This window comes from Octodon degus, unplaced genomic scaffold (genome assembly GCF_000260255.1).
Source record: "Octodon degus isolate 3935 unplaced genomic scaffold, OctDeg1.0 scaffold00003, whole genome shotgun sequence".
In the NCBI taxonomy this organism is placed as follows: Eukaryota; Metazoa; Chordata; class Mammalia; order Rodentia; family Octodontidae; genus Octodon; species Octodon degus.
Window position 1 is genome coordinate 23841396 of NW_004524579.1, and position 23458 is coordinate 23864853.

General features: G+C 36.5%; 1 protein-coding gene across 2 annotated transcripts in view; it reads right to left on the reverse strand.

Moving 5' to 3' along the window:
• Positions 1 to 18273, reverse strand: part of Pias2 (protein inhibitor of activated STAT 2) — an 84145-nt gene extending 65872 nt beyond the window's left edge. For both annotated transcript variants that reach the window (XM_023714617.1, XM_023714619.1), the window contains exons 1-2: positions 18187 to 18273; positions 6906 to 7380 (exon numbers count right to left, since the gene is read on the reverse strand). In XM_023714617.1, the coding sequence (XP_023570385.1) occupies positions 6906 to 7011 (106 nt within the window). In that variant the 5' untranslated portion in view covers positions 7012 to 7380; positions 18187 to 18273. The remainder of the gene's footprint in view (positions 1 to 6905; positions 7381 to 18186) is intronic.
• Positions 18274 to 23458: the final 5185 nt, after the last annotated feature.

Genomic DNA, 23458 nt, shown 5'->3' on the forward strand with positions numbered 1-23458 from the left:
AAAAAAAAAAAAAACCCAAAATATTTTGGAAGTAACTTATCCAAGGAGGAGAAAGATTTCAATAAAAATTTAAAAAAAACTGCCCATAGTAATACAGAAGACATAAGCTGAAACACATATGTTCATGGATTGGAAGACATCAATACCACCTAAAGTTATTCAGTGCAATCTCTCAAAACGAGCAATAAGATCCCAATCAATTCAATGCAATCTTTCTCAAAATCCCAATATATGTTTTTTCATAAAAAGAAAACCTCACTCTAACATTATTGGGAGAACTCAAGGGACTCTGAACAGTCATGATAATCTTGAAATAGAACAAAGCCAGAAAGTTCACCCTTTCTGATTTAAAAACTTTGCTGCATATTTACAATAAATGGCTCAGTACTGGTATAAAAAGACAAGACAATGGAATAGAGAGCCTAAAATGACTTTTGATAAAGATGCCAAGATCATTCAATGGGAAAAGGATGGTCTTTTCAAAGAATGGTTTTGGGAACACTGGAATAGCCACACCTGGAAAAAGTATTGAATCCTTACCTAATGCTGATATACAAAATTAGCTCAGAATGGTAATTAAGACTGGGCTTGGTGGTGTACGCCTGTAAGATTCAAATGTAAGACCTATGACTATAAGACTATAAGACCTAAGACTATGTAACACCTAAGACTATAAGAAAAACAAGAGGGGCTGGTGAGATGGCTCAGTGGTCTAAAGCACCTACTTAGAACAAGCTAAACTAAGCAAAACACAGGGACTGCGGTTCAATCCCCCAGCACCACATGCCAGCCAGCCCAGTCCCCTAGTGGGCTGAGCTGGCCACACACACACACAAAATAAATAAATAAATAAATATTTCAAAAGAAAAAGAAAAACAAGACAAGGGCCAGCCAAATATCTCAGCAGATTGAAGCGCCTGCAAGCAGGCACAGGGACTAGAGTTTGATGTCAGTCCTGCCATGCCAGCTCCACCCCTGGGGCACACTGAGACAGTGATTGAGACTGGGCATGGCGAGTTCCTGTAATCCCAACTCTTAGGAGGCTGTACACAGGCGGATCACTAAAAGTCCAATCTAGTAGTGAGACCCTGAACATCCTGTAGACTCTTCCCTAAAATACACAACAACAACAAGACAAGACAAAAGCCTCAAAATGTGATTTGGCAATGATTTTCTAGACATACCACCAAAGGCACTGGCAAAAGGCAAAAAATGGAAACACTGGACTTTTTGAAAATGTTTTTTAAGGGCTGGCCTGATAGCTCAGGGGAATAAAGTATCTGCTTAGACAGAGTACAGAGGCCAGCGGTTGATCCGAGCGATTGAGACTGGGCGTGGTGGTGCATATCTATAATCCCAGTGCTTGGGAGGATGAAAACAGGGGAATCACCACAAGTCCCATTTACGTAGTGAGACCCTGTAAACCTTGTACCAAATACATAAAAACAAATAATAATAAAATAAAAAATTAATTAAAAGGAAAGAAAATGTTTTAATCTGTATCAAAAAATATTATCAATAGAGTAATAAGGGCTACCCACAAAATGGAAGAAAATATTTGAAAATCATACATCTGCTAAGAGGTACATCCTGAACATACACAAAACTCCTAAAACACACACACAAAAAAAACGACACCCAGTTCAAAATGGGTGGGGGAGGGACTGGGCCAAGGGCTGGGCAGGTGCATGCCTGTAGTCCCAGCATTTGGAAGGCTAGCCTGGGTTACACAGTGAAGTCAAGGCCAGTCTAGGCTCTATAGTGAGATGCTACATCACAATGGGGGAGGAGAAAGACTTTGACAACTATTTTACCAAAATTGTATAAATGGTCAAAAAGTGTATGAAGATGCTCAATACCACAATCATTGCAAAAACAAGTCAAATACATAATACCACCTCTTATAGATAGGAAGACTACAACAGAAAGAAAAGGGAGGGAGAAAGCAGGAGAAGTACCGGTAGGAATGTGTAAAAACTGAAACTTCTTTTAAGTGTAAAATGGAAATACGGAGGTTGGCCAGATAACTCACTGGAATAAAGCGCCTGCTTAGGCAGAGCACAGCAGCTGGAATTTGAGCCCCATCATGCAGTGCTCACCCCCCCACACACACACACCAGGGCGTGCTGAGATGGAGACTAAGACTGGGCATGGTGCGCACCTGTAATCCCAGCACTTTGGAGGCTGAAAACAGAAGGATCACTACCAGTCCGATCTACATAGTAAGACCCTGTAGTCCCTGTAGACCCTGTACCAACTACATAAAAAATAAATTTTTTTAGAAAAGGAAATATAGGGCTGGCGAGATGGCTCAGCGGTCTAAAGCACCTACATGGAACAAGCTTGGCAAAGCACAGGGACCACGGTTCGATCCCCCAGCACCACATGCCAGCCAGCCCTCCCCCTAGTGGGCTGAGTTGGCCACACACACACACACACACACAATAAATAAATAAATTAAAAAAAAAAAAAAGAAAAGGAAATATAAAATGAAACATCTGCTGTGGAAAGCATGAAGATGATGCCTCAAAAAATTAAAATATTTTCATGTGTTACAGTAATTCCATTATACAATCAGAATTGAAAGCAGCACCTGGAAGACATGTGATTTTTGTTCCTATGAGCATTAGCCACAGTAGTTAAAAAAGTGGAAGCACTTAAAAGAGACCATTGAAGATAAAATGTAGTGTAGAAGATGACACTGAAGAAACATGAAAATAAATATCTGAAACAGCACATAAAATAACTCTGAGACTGAAGACCACAACATTCAGCCTAGCCTTCACCTGGGCAACTTAACAATTTAGCAAGACTCTGTCTCTAAATTTGGAAAGTCCTGGGAATGCAGCTCAGTGTGAAGGAAATGGTTCCAATCCTTAGTACCACATAAAACAAAACACTTTTTTCTTTAAAAATGTGTTAATTCTGTTATTTATCCTTAAAAAGGAACAAAAGAAAACTTCACCATGAACTACATGAAATCTTGAAAAACTACGTGATATAAGCCAGTCTCAAAACAAACACTGCAATATTCAACTTACAGGAAGTACCTAGGAGTAATCAAAATCATACTAACACAAGTAGGACTAGAGGTACAGCTCAGTGACATACATGTCTTGAGCATGCCCAGTGTACTATTTTTAATTCCCAGCAAGAGAATTAAAAAGAAAGTAGAATGCTAGAATTCTTTCAAAAACTGAAAGAATGAGTAGGTCTGAGTTATGTAATAGCCACAGACTTTCAGTTTCACAAGATGAAAAGAATTCTGTAACAAAAGGAAAGGAATAATTTAAATTATTATTTGCAGATGACATGATACTCCAGAAGATCCCAAAAACTCCACTAAAAAATTGCTAGGTTCCATAAACAAATTCAGTAGCACAGCTGAATACAAATTCAACACTGAAAAATCAAGTCTTCCTGCACACAAACAACTCACTGAGAGAGAAACTAGGGAAAACACAGCAGCATCCCCCCCCAAAAAAGAAATACCTAAGAATCAATCTAACAAAGGATATAAAACACCTCTACACTGAAATCTACAATACTCTGAAAAAGAAGACTGAAAACTGTATCAGAAAAATGGGAAGATATCCCTTATTTTAGGGTAGGAAGAACCAACATAGGGAAAGTGTCTGCACTTCCAAAACTATTATACAGATTAAATGCAATTCCAATCAAAATCCAACAGCCATGTATCACAGAACTAGAGAAAACAATCCTAAAATTCTTTTGGAACAAGAATAGATCTAGAGGGCCAGGGAGATAGCTCAGTAGACTATGCGCCTACCTGGCAAGTGCAGGGTCCTGAGTCCAATCCTTGGGGGGAGGGGGGGAGAATAGATCTAGAATAGCAAAAGCAATTCTGGGTAGCAAAAGCAAAGCTGGGGATATCACAATCCCCAACTTGAAATTAAGGGGCCAGGGAGATGGCTCAGTGGAAAAAGCGCTTCCCAGGCAAGCGCAAGGGCCTGGGTTCAATCCCCGGTTCTGCCAAAAAAAAAAAAAAAAGGTAACTTGAAATTATACTATAATGCTACCATGATTAAAACAGCATGCAGGGCTGGTGAGATGGCTCAGTGGTCTAAACTAAGTAGTTAGAACAAGCTTAGCAAAGCACAGGGACCACAGTTCTATCCCCCAGCACCACATGCCAGCCAGCCCGCCCCCTGGTGGGCTAAGCTGGCCACACACACACACACACACACACACACACAAATTAATAAAATTTAAAAAAACAAAAAACAAAAAACCCAGCATGGTACTGGCAGAAAAAACAGACCCATGGATCAATGGAACAGATTAGAAGATGCAGACATACTCAGCTATCCTATCTTTGACAAAGGTGCCAAATATTACCAATGAAAGGATTGCTTCTGGGGCTGTGATAGCTCAGTGGTCTAAGCACCTTCCTGGCAAGTACAGGGACCAGGATTTGATCCCTCTCACCACATGCACTGCTGGCCCCAGTACCCTGGGCACGCTGTGCCAGTCACAGAAACCAAATATGGTGATGCTCTCCTGTAATCCCAGTGCTAGGGAGGCTGACACAAGAGGACCACTACAAGTCCAATCTGCATAGTGAGACCTTGTACCAAATAAATAAATATATTTTTAAAAGGAAAAGATAACTTCTTTAATAAATGGTACTGGATAAACTGACTCTACACATGCCAAAGATTAAAACTGGACCCATTATCTTTCATCATGCACTAAACTAAATTGAAAATGTATTAAAGATCTAAATATAAAAACAGAGGGGGCTTGCTGTTTAGCTGAGTTGGTTTTTTTCAATCCCCAGCTCCCCATGCCTTACCAGACCCACCCTTAAGGCAGCTTGAACCAGCCAAAAAAAACCTTTTAAAAAGGGAAACATTAAGTCTTCTGGAAAATATAATATGTAAAACTCTTGGAGGACACTGGTATTAGGAAAGACTTTATGACTAAAATGCTGATTACACGGGAACTACCACAACGAATCAACAACTGGGATCTCATCTTATTTTTACACAGCAAGAGAAACTACCAACAGAGTGAAAAGACAATCCAAGGGGCCGGGGTGATGGCTTGGTGGAATAAGCGCTTCCCTGGTAAGCGCAAGGGCCTGAGTTCAATCCCCGGTTCCGCAAAAAAAAAAAGACAATCCATAATGTGGGGGAAAGTTTTGCCAGTTGTTCCTCAGACAAATGACTACCACCAAGAATATATAAAACATAAAAAAAATCAGACATCTCTAATTTAAAGATCTAATCCAAAAGTGGGCATCAGAGATGAACACACACTTCTAGGATGAAGAAATGCAAACAACTAATGAACATACGAAAAAATGTTCAACATCACGTCATTCAAGAGATGCAAATTAAAACAGTAAGACTCTACCTTGCTCCAGAAAGAATGGCTACTATCAAAAAATCAACCATATTGTTTAGAAAAGATATCATGTGTACATCTTGTCCTCTGAATAACTACTACGAAGGCAACAATACGCAATGCATGAATTATTGTAACTGTCCTACTAACCTGTTTTGAAACTGTTTCATTGCTATTTTCTTTTTTTCTCATTAAAATGAAAAAAACTTTTTAAACAAAGAAATGACATGCTAATCTTCATATTGTAAACACCGTATCATAAATACCATATTGTACACTGTAAGTAGACACAACTTTAATCAATAAAAATGACATTTCATATAAAAAAAAATCAAGCAATAACAAATACTGGTGAGGCCATGGGGAAAAAGGAACACTTCTCCACTATTTGTGAAAGAGGAGACTGGTATAAGTACTGTAGAAATCTGTGTGAGCATTTCACAAAACCTAGGTTCCACCTGACCCAGCCATTCCCCCAACCCTGGGTATCTTCCCAAGAGAATTAAAAGCATCATACCACAGTGATATATGCACATCTGTGTTTATAGTGGCAGTTTGTAACAGTCAAACCCTGGAAACAACCTAAGTGCTCACTGACTTGTGAATGAATAAAGATGCTGTTATATAGACAGATACATAGACAGACAAACAGACATAATGGAGTACTACTCTGCCATTAGATATACTCAAGTCATTTCTAGGAAGATGGATGCACCTTAAGTCTATGCACTTAAGTTAAATAACCTGGACACACATGTGTGAATACCACGTTTCACTGGTGTGAGAAACCAAAAGTGCATGTAAGAACCAAAAATTTATAACAGATATTGTAAAATAGGAGAAAAATGTGCAAATAGGAAGGGGAACAAGGAAGGGGGAAGGAAAGAAGGAAAAGGTTAAAAAAAAGGAACACATGGAAACAAAGCTTTGTAAATGGGGAGTTGAGGAGGGGTTGAAGGAAGGGTAATGGAATGTGGAAAAAACCAAGTTGTAACATGTACAGGTACAAATTCTCTACAAGGAATGTGATCATTATTGTATTATCTAAAACGTGCCAATAAAATTAATTTTAAAGAAGAAAAAACTCATTAAAATATAAAGAAAAAAGTATAAAAGATATAAAAAGAGGGCCAGGGATATAGCTCAGTGGCACAGCACCTGCTGTCGTGTGCAGTTAAGTTCAATTCTCCAAATGGGGTATGGGGGTGGTAATATAAAGGAGAAAAAAAGAATTCTGGAAATGGCTGGTAGTGAGTGATGGCTACATAAGATCACAACTATACTTAAAACTTAAAGTACATATTAAAATGGTCAAGATGTTAGTCTGTATATTATATCACAAAAAATTGGAAAAACATGCAAAATGATATGAAATAACTGTTTCATATTAGATTTCAGTTATGGTTACCAATCATTTTCCTGTACCTTAAAAAAATGGCATAAATGCTTCAATTTTACAGGACTAATCAATCGATGAAATCTTCATTGTACTCACTCTCTTGTCCAGGAAAAACTGATTTTTTTCTAACACTTACCTAAACTTGTAGGCTTGATGAGAACATCAAGGACATCATAAAAAGGCAGGTTTTTTAACTGCACATCAGGATGGACAGGAGGAATTGGAGGAGATGGTTGCTGCATCTCAAAACTGGGCTTAGTATCTTGCAGTAGCACAGAACCAACAGGAGAGGACGGTGAGTGAGATGTTACTGAAGTAGAAGGCAACGAGTGGATTCCAGCCACAGCCAAATCTGGTTCTACAGGTGATGAGCTACCATCCAAACTGAAAACTGATGGTTTGATTGTAGATAAATCAGAAAGCCCTTCAAGAGTCCGTGGATATCAGCGTCTATATAATTCTCGGATTTTAATCTGAACCACAGGGCTGCAGCCGCTCTTCAATAAATGCAGGGCCCTCATCAGGAGGTCATGCTTGCGTCCACTTTTATTCCGTCCAGCAAAGCCTAGTAATACTTGTAGTTCAGAAACTCTAAAACTAGAAACCATATTCTAAAAGGAAAGGGGGGGGAAAAAGCCAATAGTCATCTTCAAGCATGTAAAAATCCTCTCTAAAATATAATACAAAACCTGACTTTTTCCTGTAATTTACCAAATATGTATGTGCCAGTAGCCAGCATTTTCACATACCACTTAGAATTGATAATATTCAGTCATTCCCCCATAAAAATTACATTCAAGTTATACAGTTAAGCTATATTTTACTATACTCTTAATTTTGGTAATCTGTACAGTCTGATTTCTAGCAACCACTTCACTGTATGATTATGCTCATGTAAATCCCGTTTTATGATTACAAACTCTATAACCAATTCTTAGAATGTTCCTTTTAAAAACTAAGCCTTCCCAGCACACAATATCGTGTTTATTACAAAACTACCAATTAACCAAACAAAAAATTAATTTTTCCAATGTTACATGTGTAATTTCTGGAGCTTATTAATAAATCTACCAAATCAAGACAATTGTAATCTATAATTTTTTACACTAACTCAAACATTAAGAACAGAAAAAATACGAAAACAGGGACATTTTAAAACAATGCTAAAAAACTTATTTAGCAGTCAGAATTGTAAAATGACTAAAACTTCCAACTGGATATTCAAATGAGAAAAAAACTTCCAAAAAGCAATAGAACAGGAATCTGAAACCTTGTAGGGCAAGATTACCCTCCATATCACCTAATGACTTGCTCTTAAGTGTAAATGTATAAGCAATGCCTGTTTCACACCTCTTTTTTTTTTCTTTTGTACTTTAGGGCAGGGCCTACAGCATGTTCAGGGTCTCACTACTAGATCAGACTCATAGTGACCCACCTGTTGCTAGCCTCCCAAGAGCTGGGATTACAGGCTGGATCACGCCCAGTCTCAACCACTGTCTTAGTGGGGGTGGGGCCGGCCTGGGGATTGAACCCCTGGCCCATGCACCTGCTTGCAGGCACTTTAATCTGTTGAGCTATTTGGCCCGCCCTTCACACCTCACCCTTTATTTATTCAACAAAACCTAATAAATACATTAAACCATTTCGTGACTCATGAATTACTGAACAACCTGATTGCTAGTCAATTTTGAATTTAGAGGTTAAACCACAAGGATCAGGTTTATCCCACACATGTACTACCTAGTGATAGTTTGTGGAAGGCTAAAGCTGGTCCTTTCAGAAACCTATCCTCAGGAGACCCTTCAGTCACTACAGCTTGGGGTTTTCCCACCCCTCTTTGTCAATAGAGCACACTCCTAAACTGTGAGAATGTGTCTTACATTCTTGAACGAAGGGAGACTAGTATACAGAAACAAATAGTAAAAAAAAAAAAAAAAAAGAAAAAGAAAAAGAAACAAATAGTAGCTAAAGAGCTTAGAACTATAAAAGCAACCACTGAATTCGAAAGAGCAGATAGGATAGTCCCTATTACAAAATAATTCAAAGATAAAGTACTGCCAGGTCATAGTCAAAGATACCAGCTGTGACACTCAACTGGTCCCTTTGGAAAACTTAAGGACAATAATCAACAGCTGTAGGTGAAGCTTTGGCACCAAGATTTAGAAACCTGAAAAAATCACTTCATGCCTCTGACCACTGTTGTGTATTTAAAAACAGGCCAGACATGATGGTACAGGTCCATAATCCCACCACTCTGGGGGCTAGACTACAAGTGAGTTCAAAGCCAGACTGAATTACATAGCAAGACTGTCTTAAAAAAATAAAGAAACAACACAATAACAACAAACCTGTCTTCTTTATTTAGCATTTAAATCTCCAAAGTGCTAGTTAAATAAAGTTCTATAGACAAGTTTTCCTAGAAAACTTTACTGAATTCCAACCCTTCCTAAATAGGTACCTACTTTTTGGAAGTTTTCATGCCTGGCAAGCACAGGTTCCTGAGTTCAATCCCCAGTACCACAAAAAAAAAAAAAAAAAAAAAAAAGGAAGGAAGGAAGGAAGTCTTCAGACCTGGTTTCAGATCCCCTGAGTAGGAATGCTTTTAATGGGGAGTGTAGTCAGAGCCCTCCCTGGGTAAGATTACCTTGCTGCGTGAATACTGTCTAGAAAGAATAATTTCAGGTATTTTTCTCCATCAACTCTGATGTTTGTATCTGTAGTATAACTTTATTTATGTATTATTTATTTAATGTATTTGGTGCAGGGTCTCACTACACAGCTCAGACTCATACTGATCCTGTTTTCAGCCTCCCCAGCAATAGGATTACAGGCATGCGAGACCACACCTGGTCTCAGTGTGTGGCTCAAGGCACCCAGGGGCAGTGCCGGTGCGGCATGTGGTGCGAAGGATCAAACCGTAGCACTTGCTCCAAGCAGGTGCTTAGTCCATTGAGCTATCTTGCCGGCCCCTAATTTTATTTTTAAAAGCAGCACTCCATGCTGCTGCCTCCCAAAGACTCTTAAGTCTGCCTTCCAATACTTCAGTTAGGAGTACTATGTAACTTCACACAGAGGAATTTCTCTATATAAAGTATGTTAGTATGATTAACATTTTAAAGATACATAGATCTGGGAGTATAATCAATCAATTCTAACTATATAAATTAAGACTAGGACTTCAAACCAATGTTTTTATCAGATTTACATAAACACAAAATTTAAAAAAATTTTAAAGTTGGAGTATTATACAAGCGAAACATTACTTTTATGAACAAAAGTGAAGACATTACATTTAGAAAAGCAGGAAAGCATGATAGTAGCATGTAATTATCAATAAAGGAAAAGATTTCCCTGAGACTAGTCTTCCATTATTGAGCATAAGGAAATAACAAAACAGCCTGTCATTTGGGGAAATTCTACAAGGTTAGAAATTATGGCAAAATCGGGCTGGGGAGATGGCTCAGCGGAATAAGCACTTCCCTGGCAAGCGCAAGGGCCTGAGTTCAATCCCCAGTTCCACCAAAAAAAAAAATAAATAAAAGAAAGAAAGAAAAAGAAAGAAAGAAAGAAAGAAAGAAATTATGGCAAGAACAATACTAATTTTTTTATGTATTTAGTGCAGGGTCTACATGGTCTCACTACACAGATGAGACTCATAGTGATCCTCCTGTTTCAGCCTCCCAAATACTGGATTACAGGTATGTACCACCACACCTAATCTCAATCGCCATTTCAGTGTGCCCCGCAGGCGGGGCCACTGCACTTTGCCTCAACAGGAGCTTTAGTCCACTGAGCTATGGCCGGCCCTCAAGCAATACTAATCCTGCAGGTTTCTTCATCTGCTATGATGTATAATATAAGGGCACAAATACCTACTGAGGAAAGCTGACAAATCATATTATTAATATTGTGCATTCTAGCTATAATACTAAAACAATTTACATCTTCATTTTTAAGTAGGAATTTTCTCTTTTTTTTTTTTTTTTTTTTTGGTGGAACCGGGGATTGAACTCAGGTCCTTGCGCTTGCCAGGGAAGCGCTTATTCCTCTGAGCCATCTCCCTGGCCCCTGTTAAGTAGGAATTTTAAAAATCCCTAATATTAACATAATATGCCAAAAGTGTAACTATGCTAATGTCAGAATTTATGTGGCTAAGCCCACATACCAGCAGTCTGAGCTGAGGTAGAATTTCTTAAATCCAGGAAGTTCAAGACCAGCCTGGGCAACACACAAAGACAAGATTCCATCTCAAAAACAAACACAAATTAAATAGAGAAACTGTGACAAGTAATAAAGATACACCAACTCCTAAAACATACCCATTTCAGAGGTCCTTGTTTATACTCCTGGTATAATCATGCATTCTTTATAATTAAGTCTATTTGAGGAATGTTAAATGAATCTCTTCATCATAATTACAGACTAAAGAAATCAAAATCAAAACTCAACTACTAAGACAAACAATAAAGAACATACATTTCAGGGCCAGGAGATGGCTCAATAGGTTAAGCGCTTGACTGGCAAACGAAAGGATCTGAGTTCAATTCCCGGTTCCGCAAAAAAAATAAAATAAAATAAAATAAATTTTAAAACAAGAACCTACATTTCAAAATGTAAAAAATAAGCCAAAGCTTTGGAGAACATCTCTCTAAATGCTTCTATTATTATACAATAAAGATTTTAAGCAGCTAAATCAAGAAACCAAAAAGGAACAAAATAAACCAAAAAGGCAGTACAATTAAAGGATAAAGCAAAAAAACAGTAATTAGAAAGCAAACTATAGTCTCTAAAGTCAGACTTTCCCCCATAAAAATATAGTAATAAGAATAAGAGGAACATAAAAACCACAATTAGCATATTCTTTGAGAACAGTGTATACATCTATGCACTAATAACAAAGACAAAAGTGATTTTCTCAAAAAAGAAATTATTCCAGTTCATTCAAGATGTTATATTATTTTTGCCACCTTACTCCAGTCAAGAACATTTCCCCCAGACAAGGCTATTTCATGAATGCCTCCAAAATCCAAGTAAAAGATGGGATTCCTAAATTCAAGGCAATGTAAATCAGAAGGTCAAATACATATTAGAAAATAAAGATGGGGCCGGCAAATAGCTCAGTGGATAAAGCCCGAGATCGGATCCCCGGGCCTGCTGCGATGCCCCATCCCCGGGGCACACGGAGACTGTAACTGGGGCTTGGCGCGGTGGTACATACCTGTAATCCCAGCACTTGGGAGGCTATAAACAGGAGAATCACTAAAAGTTCAATCTAGTAGTGAGACTCTGAACACCCTGTAGACCCTTCCTTAAAATACAGAGAAAAAAAGATAAAGATGAAATACATATTACATTGAATATTATACTGAATATAAAATATAAAATTTGAATATAAAATTTAAAATGCCAATTATTGATATTCAAATTTTAGCAGGAGGGTATAGTCAACCAATCAATGTTTTAGGCCAAACGGGGTGAAACAGTGGGACAGTAAAGATTCTGTTATGGTTTGGACCTTAAAATGTCCCCCAAAGGCCAAGTGTTAAAAGCTTGGCCATCATCTAGTAGCACTAAAGGAAAGGTAGAATCTTTAGTAGGTGGGGACTAGGGACAGAAAGTTAACTCTCATTAGGGACATGCCTCTAAAGATAGCAGAACCCTCATCCTTTTCTCTATTTGCTTTCCTGCCACCATGGAGTGACCAGTTGTCCAACAGAAACTACCCACCATGACATCCTGCTTCACTACAAGTCCAAATGACCTTAGACTGAATCCTTCAAAAATATGAGCCAATATATATCTTTTTTCCTTATAAGGGAAGCTCATTAGTCATATTATTGATACTGCCTATTCTAGCTATAATATTAAAATAATCTACACATTATAAATCAATATTAGGGAGCTGGGGAGATGGCTCAGTGGAATAAGTGCTACCCTGACAAGTGCACTCAATCCCCAGTTCCACCAAAACAAAAAACAAACAAAAAAACAAATAAATCAATATTAGGATATTAATGTTTCCTTGAGTACAGACATAAAATTTCCCAATGTACCTAAATCAATTTAATCTATGACTATAAGAGTTGAGTACTTAGTGAAGACGATCTCTATCCAGGGTAAAGGATGTAGCTCAGTGGCAGAATATTTACCAAGCATAAACACATGTGCACACACTAAAAAAGATAACCTTTATATATACAGTTACAAAATATTGAATATTTACATACAAAATTATGTAATATACACTACTTTTCAATTAACTTGTGGGTAACAGGTTGGGCATATAATGAAAAATATCTGGAGCTGGTAATTGTAGAGATGTTGGACATGGAGTACATGAACAATTTTCCATCCTTGTAAATTTAATAATGTTTCCACAACTTAGTATTTGCTTAAACAGGGGAAACTAGGTGTAGAGCATATAGAGATTCTCACTGTCTTATCTTCCAAACTTTTCTATGTATTCTAAATTTAAAAGAACAAAAAATTATTTGCTCAAAGTGAGAGAAAAAATTTTTGTGGTCTAAATACTATTTCCCATAGAAAGAATGCAAGCACCTTCAAATCACTGATTGTAGGTCTGTGGTATAAAATGCACAAGATGAATCTGGGACATTTTATTATACTAGAAAACAAAGAAGTTATTTAAAACATTAGGTCTGTTCAGAATGATACCAGAAAATGTCTAAAATGATAGCCAAGTAGCCCAAAATGAGACAAGTTGAACAACAAAAGGTACTACTACTAAAGAGTCGGCCTGATAGCTCAGCAGACTAAAGCACCTGCTTAGGCAGAGCCCAGAGGCCAGGGTTCGATCCTCTGGGTGCCATGCTGGTCCTGCCCATGGGCCACACTAAGAGGGCGATTGAGACTGGGTGTGGTGATATGCGCCTATAATCCCCGCACTTGTGAGGCTGAAAACAGGAGAATCACTGAGTCTGATCTAGAGTCCAATGTACATAGTGAGACCCTGTAGACCCTGTCCTAATTACAGAAAAAAAAACTACTACTATGAATTTAAACATTAAATATGTAACAAAATTTATTCATGACACTTTAAAAATCTTAATGATCTCCTTTACAGGATGTTAAGGAAACAACACATTATTATTCTGAAAATTGAGAGATGTAAATAATTTATTGGTTCAAAAAGGAAAGCCAGAGGGCTGGTGAGATGGCTCAGTGGTCTAAAGCACCTACCTAGAACAAGCTTAGCAAAGCACAAGGACTGCGGTTCAATCCCCCAGCACCACATGCCAGCCAGCCCCGCCTCCTGGTGGGCTGAGCTGGCCACACACACATACACACAAATAAATAAATAAATAAAATTTTAAAATTTTTTTAAAACAAAAGGAAAGCCAGGTGAAATCTAGAGAAATGCTATTATGCATTTCATTCATAAAATTTTATTAAATCCTGATTTTTAAAAAATCAAAAAGGGGGGCCAGGAAGATAGCTCAGTGGAATAAACGCTTCCCTGGCAAGTACAAGGTCCTGAATTTGATCCCTGGTACTACCAAAAAAAAAAAAAAAAAAATCAAAACCTAGAGAGAACAAAAGAAAACTTGGCTGACAAGGTAAGTGGTATCAGAAATCAACAGCAAATATCCTATTAATTATGAAACAATCAGAAAGTTAATCTATAAAATGTACATTGCTTTGCCATTGAACATTATTCCAAAGATTATTTCAACAAAGCAGTAAGTTAAAAAGTGAAATTTGGGGCTGGTGAGATGGCTCAGTGGTCTAAAGCACCTACTTAGAACAAATAAGCTTAGCAAAGCACAGGGACCACGGTTCAATCCCCCAGTACCACATGCCAGCCAGCCCCGCCCCCTGGTGGGCTGAGCTGGCCACACACACACACACACACACACACACTAAATAAAATTTTTTTTAAAAGTGAAATTTACTGTTTACAAACAACAAGACTCTACAATGGAAGTACAGACAATCCACTGAAGAATTAGAACAGTATTAAACCAACAAAAATTTGTTAAATTTTTTATACATCAAACAGATGTTCAAATGCCATGGAAAAAAGAATTTAGAAAAAACCCTAAGTAGCATAAACACACATAATAATCGTGTACAAATTATCAAAACAGGCTACCAGTTAAAAGTACTACTGAAAAGATGTTAACTCTTCCAAGGTACAAGAAAAATAAAATTCCAGTAAATGAGTAGATAAAGAATTTAACAGACCCAAATTAAGAATACCTAAATAAAATACACAGTATGACAGCAGTGATGGATAAATAAAAACAGAATAAAGAGGTAGAAGATTTTTAAAGGAGAAGGCCTCACTGAGAAGGTAATCAAGTAACTACAGGAATAGGAAAGCACTCCAAAGCACTGGAAACAGCAGATGCAAAGTCCCCAGGAAGAAAGCAGGCCTACCACACTAAAAGCAAAGCACAAAGTCTTCATTGCTGAACTAGAGTAAGTAGAGGAGGGCCAAGGAGATGGCTCAGTGGAATAAGCACTTCCCTGGCAAGCACAAGGGCCTGAGTTCAATCCCTAGTTCCGCCAAAAAAAAAAGAATGAAAGTAGAGGAATAAATATTAAAGTATCAAAATGACAGAGATGACAGTTGTAATGGCACATACCTATAATCCACTCAAAGCAGGAGAATCTCAGAATGTTTGAGGCCAGCCAGGGCTACTTACACAGTGAGTTCAAGGTCAGTCTTGACTACACAGAGACCCTATCTCAAAATAAGCCCGGGGGGCGGGGGCGGGGGGAAGCCCAACAAAATACAAACTTTCTGGGGCCAGGTAGATGGTTCAGTGGAATAAGCGCTTCCCTGGCAAGCGCACAGGCCTGAGTTCAATCCCCAGTTCCACCAAAAAAACAAACAAACAAAAAAAAAGCCGAACAAAATAAGCCCAGAATGACAGGGCTAGAGGTATAGCTCAATGGTCAAGCTTGCCTTACAAGTGTAAAGCTATGGATTTGATCATTACCACCAAAAGAAAAAGAAAATTGACAAACCTAAAAAGGGAATTACCCTAAACAAACATCTAAAAAAAAAAATCAAATTTGTGAGGTTATGAAGAGACTGAAAATGACAAGCAACAATTACACATAAATTGGCAGAGTGGTAAGCAGTTTGTTCAAGAAAGATGTCAAGATGACATGAAAATTCTGTAAGAAATAAAAACACATAGTTGAATAGTTAGTAATGTTTGGAAAAACAAAACACAGAGAATGGGAAAAAATTTAAAAATGAGCAAGAAAACAGATAAAGCAGATTAGCATAAGATAAAATGATGGGGTAAAATTACTGTAAATATATTAATAACCCTAGCAAAAGATGAAACTTTCCATTAAAGAACAAGATTAGAGGATATTACTACAGAAACTTCATACAAAAAAGATAATACAGGAACACAAACAGTTCTACATTTATAAACTTGGCAACTCAGATGAAATAGACCAATTCCCTGAAAAACTATGTACCAGAACTCATTCAGTAGAAAACAATTTATACTTCTAGCCAGGCAAGGTGAAATATAGCTATAATCCAATTACTCAGGAAGCAGAGACAAAAGGATCATTAATTTAAGGCCAGCCTGGGACACTCAGAGACCCTGAGTCAAAAACAAAATATAAAAGGATAAGGAAATAGTTCAATGATAAGAGTGATTTTCAAGCACATGCAAAAGACTCTGGGTTCCATGCTAAGTACTACAAAAAAGAAAAAGGAAGAAGAAAAAAAACACTTCTACCTTCTAACTAAGAAACAACTCCATTTTTAAATTCATAATTTAAAAACTACAATCGATGTATTAAAACACTTAGACAAACTATATACCTAGTCAGTTAAAAAAAAAAAAAAAAAAAAAAAAAAAAAACCCTTAGAAAAGAAGCCTAGAACTTCAACTTATGGGGCTGGGGAGATAGCTCAGTAGAATAAGCAATTGCCTGGCAAGCATAAGGTCCTGAGTTCAATTCTCGATACCACAAAAAAATAAATAAATAAAAAACCTTCAACTTATTAAATACCATCTACAGAAAAGCTAATGCTTGCATTATACTTAATGGTGAAATGAATGCTTTCCCCTACATCTGGAATGAGACCTACGCTTACCACTCATTCAACATGATTCCAGCTAGCAGAAATAGACAAGAAAAAGAAACACAAGAACAGGTTATTAAATGGAAAAAAAAACCTATCTACAGATGATTTTCTATACAAAAAATTCCAATGAATTTGCAAAGTAACTTTTACAACTATCATATCATCTTTATAAACAGTGAACATATGTGTAAACAAGTCAGAAACAGTTCCACCTAAAATCACCCCAAGGAAAATTAAAATAGTGTACCTAGGTAAAAAATACGCTAAAAACCAAATACAAGATTGGTATGTTCAGTACTGCAAAGGACTAAAGAAAGACACTACAATCTAAACAAATGAATCATTAATGGATTGCAAGATGTAAGATAGTAAAGATGCTAATTTCCCCCAAATTTATACACTTCATATGTTTAACACAATATCCAAATCTCAGGAAGACATCTGGTAGATACACATTATTTTCTTAAATTTACACAGAAAAGCAAAAAGGTAGAAAAGATAAATTAACTTGAAAAGAACAGAAGGGCAGGGATATACATAAAAAAGAACTGTTTACCAAGCCTAAGGCCTTCGGTATGTGATATTTAATATCACTTGCCGTTAAGGAAAGACAAGTATAAGTCCCCAGCACACACAAACACAAGTACAAACAAAAAATAAAAATAAAAACCACACAGTGGGAGGTGAATCAGTGTATTCCATTTCACAACTTAGCCACTATTTTGTATTAGCGGAAGGACAGATACATAGCTCTGTGGAACATAGACATATACAAATATGTCCAAATAATTAAATATAAAAAGATTATGACAGCCTTTCAACAAAAGGTGCTGAAGCAATCAAATATCCACAAATTCAAAAATATGGATACATATACATACACTCCTCTAAGTACTACACCTGGTACCAAATCTATCACAGATAAAATGCAAAACTGTAAAACTTTTTAAAAAAAAGAAAAAGAAAAGAAAAATCTTTGGGATTTAGACACAGGCAGACGCTTCTTAAATATTACACTAAAAAATTCATCAGAGAGAAAAGAACATTGGATTTTATCAAAACAAAACTTGGGGCCAGCTAAAGACTCCTATAGAAGAATAAAAAGGCTCAGAGAAAATATTTGCAAGCTACAAACCTGACAAAAGACTAGAATTACCAAAGTTCAACATGAAAAATAAAAACAATCTAATTACAAACTGGACAAACACATGCAGAGATACTTCATCACTGGGGATACACAGATGGCAAATAAGCACATCAAAATATGTTTAACATCACTAGCGATGAAGGAGACACAAATTAAAACCTCACTGTTATATCACCAGATACCTACCAGAATGGCTAAAATGAAAAACAGTGATAACGCCAAATGGTGGCTAAGATGCAGAGAAACTGGATCACTCCATATACTGCTGGTAAGGATGTAAAATGGAACAGCAACTCTGGAAAAGAGTTTAGCAAGTTCTTTAAAAGCTACACATACAATAATCATAAGACCCAGTAATTGAATTTCTGAGCATTTATCCCAGAAAACTGAAACATTTATGTTAACAGAATCTTGTACGTAAATCTTAATAAAACTTTTATTTGTAACAGCCAAAAAATTATAAACTCTAGTTGTCCTTTAACAAATGAATGTCCTTTACTAAACTATAGTAAGTTCATACCTCAGAATACTACTCAGCACTAAACACATAACAGTTTAATTTCCAGAGCATTATGCTGAATGAAAAAAGCAGAACCCAAAAGTCTATATACTATGACTCGATTTATATAACATTCCTCAAAAGACAAAAATCACAGAAAAGGAGAACAGGTTGGTGGGTCTCAGAGATTAGGAGATGGGGGATAGTGGACGGGATAAAACTGTATTGCATACAAAATAATACGAAGGAATCCTTGTGATAAAAAACGGTATGTACATTAATTATCAGAAATGTCAATTTCAGTAGGCTGGCCAGATAGCTCAGCAGACTAAAGTGCCTGCTTAGGCAGAGCACAGTGGCCAGGATTCAATCCCTGTGGCATGCTGGCCCCACCCCAAGGGTGTGCTGAGACTGTGATTGAGACTAGGTGTGGTGGTGTGAGCCTGTAATCCCAGCGCATGGGAGTCTAAAAACAGGAGAATCACTACAAGTCCAATCTGTGTAGTGACACCCTGTACTAAATATTTTTTTTTTTAAGTTAGTGAGAAATGTCAATTTCATGTTTGTGATACTGTGCTACGGTTTTGCAATACTTTACCAATAAGGAAAATTGCATAAACAGTACATGGGATGGCTGTATTTTTCTTACAACTTACATAGGAACTGATAATTCATCAAACGTGTATAGTAATTTAAAATTACAGGGGCCGGGGAGATGGCTCAGTGGAATAAGTGCTTCCCTGGCAAGCATAAGGGCCTGAGTTCAATCCCCGGTTCTGCCAAAAAAATAAAAAATAAAAAAAATAAAATTACAAAGACCAGCCACTACAGTAGTGCACAAACTGTAATCCCAGTACCCTTAAGAAGCTGAGACAGGATGACTTCAAATTTGAGCCTAGCCTGGGCAACACAGTGACTTATTGATCCCCTACCTCAAAAGGAAATTTAAAAAATACAAAGGATATAACTCAGTGCAAAGGCCCTGGATTCTATCCTCAGAGCTGCAAATATTAATGAAGATTACAAAAACCAAGACCATCATGCCAGATTTAAATTTTTAAAATTTCTATAGCATGTTATTCACAAGAGATAAAAAGAACACAAACATGCACGTGCTTGCAGGTGGGGGTAACCAAAAAAAAAAAAAAAAAAAACAACTGGCAAAATTACCTAAAAGAAAAAAATAATCTAGACACCTTAAGATCAAGCAGTAGTTTTTTGGTTTTTTTTTTTTTTTTTTTTTTTTGCAGAACTGGGGATTGAACTCAGGCCCTTGTGTTTACTGAGCTATCTCCCTGGCCTCTAAGCAGTAGTATTTACTACAAAAAGGATTCTTAGATATAAATTCTCTACAAAGTTCCAATTCAGCAGGAAAATTGAGTGAAACTTTCATGTACTAATTTTTAAATAATAGTTTAAGGGCCAGGGAGATAACTCAGCACCATAAGCACTTGCCTGGCAAAGTTCTGAGTTTGATCCTCAGTACTACAAAAAATAAAATAAAAATAAATAATATAGTTTAAAACACTGATAGAACTACAAGAAAAAAAAATCTAGTAAAAAATGAAACATTCTCCTGCTCATCAAAGAAAATACAGACATAAGGTTTGAACAATATAACAAGCCTAATTCCTGGACAAATGCAGTAATTTTTGTACCAACTGGAATATATACATTCTCATTACATACAACAAAAATTTACACAAACTAATGAGATAGTCTCAATGAATTCTGAAGAACTGATTCATGTAAACTGTTTCTTAACTACAATGCAATTATAAATCAGTAAGTGACCAAATTAACCTGAGAATCTCCCATAAGTTTGAAAGATTTTTAAATAACTCATAAAGAATTCAGTGGGAAATAAAAAAATACAAGGGAAAATAATAAAAATAATACATATCAAAGTTTGTGTAATACAGAAAACACAAAGATAATAATGGTCTTAAATGCCTATGCTGAAAATTAATGACAAGCTCTCAACTTAAATAAGAAAAATGAACAGAAAAAAATGAAAATGTAAGACATAAAGAACAGAAATTAAGAAAATGGAAAAATGATACATTAAAAGGATATAAACAAAATTTTAAAACTTAATTATCAAAGCCTGCCTGGCAAGTGTATCCTGAGTTTGAGTCCCAATACAAAAAAATAAATTATCTGAAGTCTTTTAAACCTCACATACATTTAGCTTAAAATAACGACAAAAGAAAGCTCCTTCAAAACTAGATAAAAGGGCTATTATTTACAAGTATAAAAGAGGTCAAATTAATGCTATAAATACTATAATCTGATTTTAAAATTGTGAAGTATAAATAGTCCTATAATCTGAACAACTGGATCAATGAGTAAGAGGCATCCTTCAAAACAAGTGTCGGTAACAGTTTTGGAGACAAGTTCTATCGCACAATGAATAGATCATGTGGGCTGAGGATGTATATCCTCACAAGTATACCTGCTTAGCATGCATGGCAGCCAGAGTTCAATCTATGAATGGTGGAGTTATTCTAATGTCACACTTATTTTTCAGAGTTTTTTTTTTAAAAATTAGAAGCCAATATTATTATTAGAGACAAAAATCCTAAATAAAGTATCTTTGAATTGAGTCTAATGTGAAAAAAGTGACAAAGTAGAGTTGGATGTATAATTATAATACAAGGTTGGTAAGAGAAAAATCAACCAATGTAATTTTCTATGTTCATAAATTACAGAATTACATGATCTCACAAAATGAAGGAAAAACTTTTGATGAAATGTATTATCTATTCATGACTTTTTTAAAAATTGAAGAAACTAAGTAATATCCTTAATCTGAACATTTTCTACAATAAATCTACAGGAAGCAGCATACTTAACCAAAACTTTGAAAGCATTCCTTTTAAAATCAGGAACAAGGTCAGTACATCCCCATCACAGCTTCTAGTCAGCACTGCACAAGGGATCCTAACCAGCACATTAAGACAAGAAAGGAAGGAAGGAAGGAGTATAAGAATCAGGAAAGAGAAAAGAAAAAAGTCATTATTCATAGAAGACAGTCTGCACAGAGAAATTAAAAAGAAATCCATAGATAATTTATCATAATCAGGAGTGTAACAAGGTTGTTATACAAAAACTATGAATACAGTAAGGTAAAAAAATTATTAAAACATTTAAGATCTACTGTAAAGTGCCTAGAAAAAAATATTTCCAACAGGTTAAATGATTAGGCAATTTTGTTGAAAACTATCTTAAAAGACCTAATAAAGAAAATGCAATAATCATGGTTAAAAAAATAAAATGTAATTCTTGCCAAACTAATTTACAGATCATGTACATTTCCTACCAAAACGTCAGTATCACATGTACTGGAATATACTCGAGACAGATGGATGGACAGACAGATGGTCAGATGAGATTTGAAAAGATGCTTCTAAAATTATATGGAGGAGCAAACAGCCAAAACGTTCCCTGTAGAACAACTACACAATTTAGTACACCATTTCCAATCAGCCCTCCCTGTGAGAATTTAACAACTGAAGTATCTAAAGACATAAAGCACTATGAAGGCAACAAAGACCTGAGAGGGGAAGAGTGGAAAGAATAGACACTTAGAAAGTCAAAGTCTCTTGATACCTTTTTTTCCCTAACGATATTTGCTAATATGCAAAATACAATGGAGATTTTGAGAAGCCAACAAGAAATTTTAATGGTCTCGTGGGAAAGAGGAAACAGGATATTTGCAAAATATAACCTGCCAGATTTGGTATCCATGATAAACTTCTACAAAGTAGTGTGAAAAAAGACAAGATGGCCCAAAATAACAAGTCAAAACCTTTATATGCCACTTTATCAAAGATAATCAAAACTGGCAGTAAAAGTGCTTAAAATCATTCCTCATTCGAGGAATGCAAACTAAAACCACTACACGAGGGTCAGGGAGATAGCTCAGTGTGGTATGCGCCTGCTTAGCCAAGCACAGGAACTGGGTTCGATCTCCGACACCACATGCCACATGTCCCGCCAGGGCACACCGAGACAGCCACCAAGACAGAATCCCAGCATTTGGAAGGCTGAAAATAGGAGGGTCACTACAAGTCCAAACTTCATAGTAAGACCTTGTACCAAATACATTTAAAAAAGAAAAAAAGCTACACATATGCACTAGTGTCTAAAACTAAACGGATAGACAAGAATATGGAGTAACTGGAATACACTAGTGAAAAAGAATGAATAAGCTATACCACAGTCCCTAAGTAGTGATAGTTCCATTTAAAACTTTTCTAACTTTCCAATAGTGATGAAAAGTATTTGGTATAAACTGTACTTAAAATTTTTACTTTTTTTTTAAGGCTAACAAAATTCAGTAAGATTAGTGATGCTAGAAAGAACCAAAGCTCCCAATCAGTCACTTGCTTCTGAAGGTGAAATAACATTCTACAGTGTTGCTATAAAGTATGATGTTTTGTACATTAGGTTTACTGAATACTGCATGTGTCTATGGTATGCAGATTGAACCCAAAGAACACTGAGCTACTGTATATCCCTATCACACCCTTTAATTTGTTCTTCATAGTACTGGTGATCAAATCCACATGTGCTCTACAATGGAAATACATATCCAGCACATATCCAGCTTTTTGTTTTGGAGACAGGTCTTTCTAAACTGCTCAGCCAGCCTTGAATTTGCAATCTTCCTGCTCACTCTCTTAAGCAACTGTGATTACAGGTATGTGCCACTATGCCCAAAGTGTATTTTGAATTGTTTTTTTTTTTTTTTTTTTTTTAATTATTTATTTATTTAGTGTGTGTGGTCAGCTCAGCCCACCAGGGGGCGGGGCTGGCTGGCATGTGGTGCTGGGGGATTGAACCGTGGTCCCTGGGCTTTGCTTAAGCTTAGCTTGTTCTAAGTGGGTGCTTTAGACCACTGAGCCATCTCACCAGCCCCTGTATTTTGAATTTTGACTTCCAATATTTTCAATT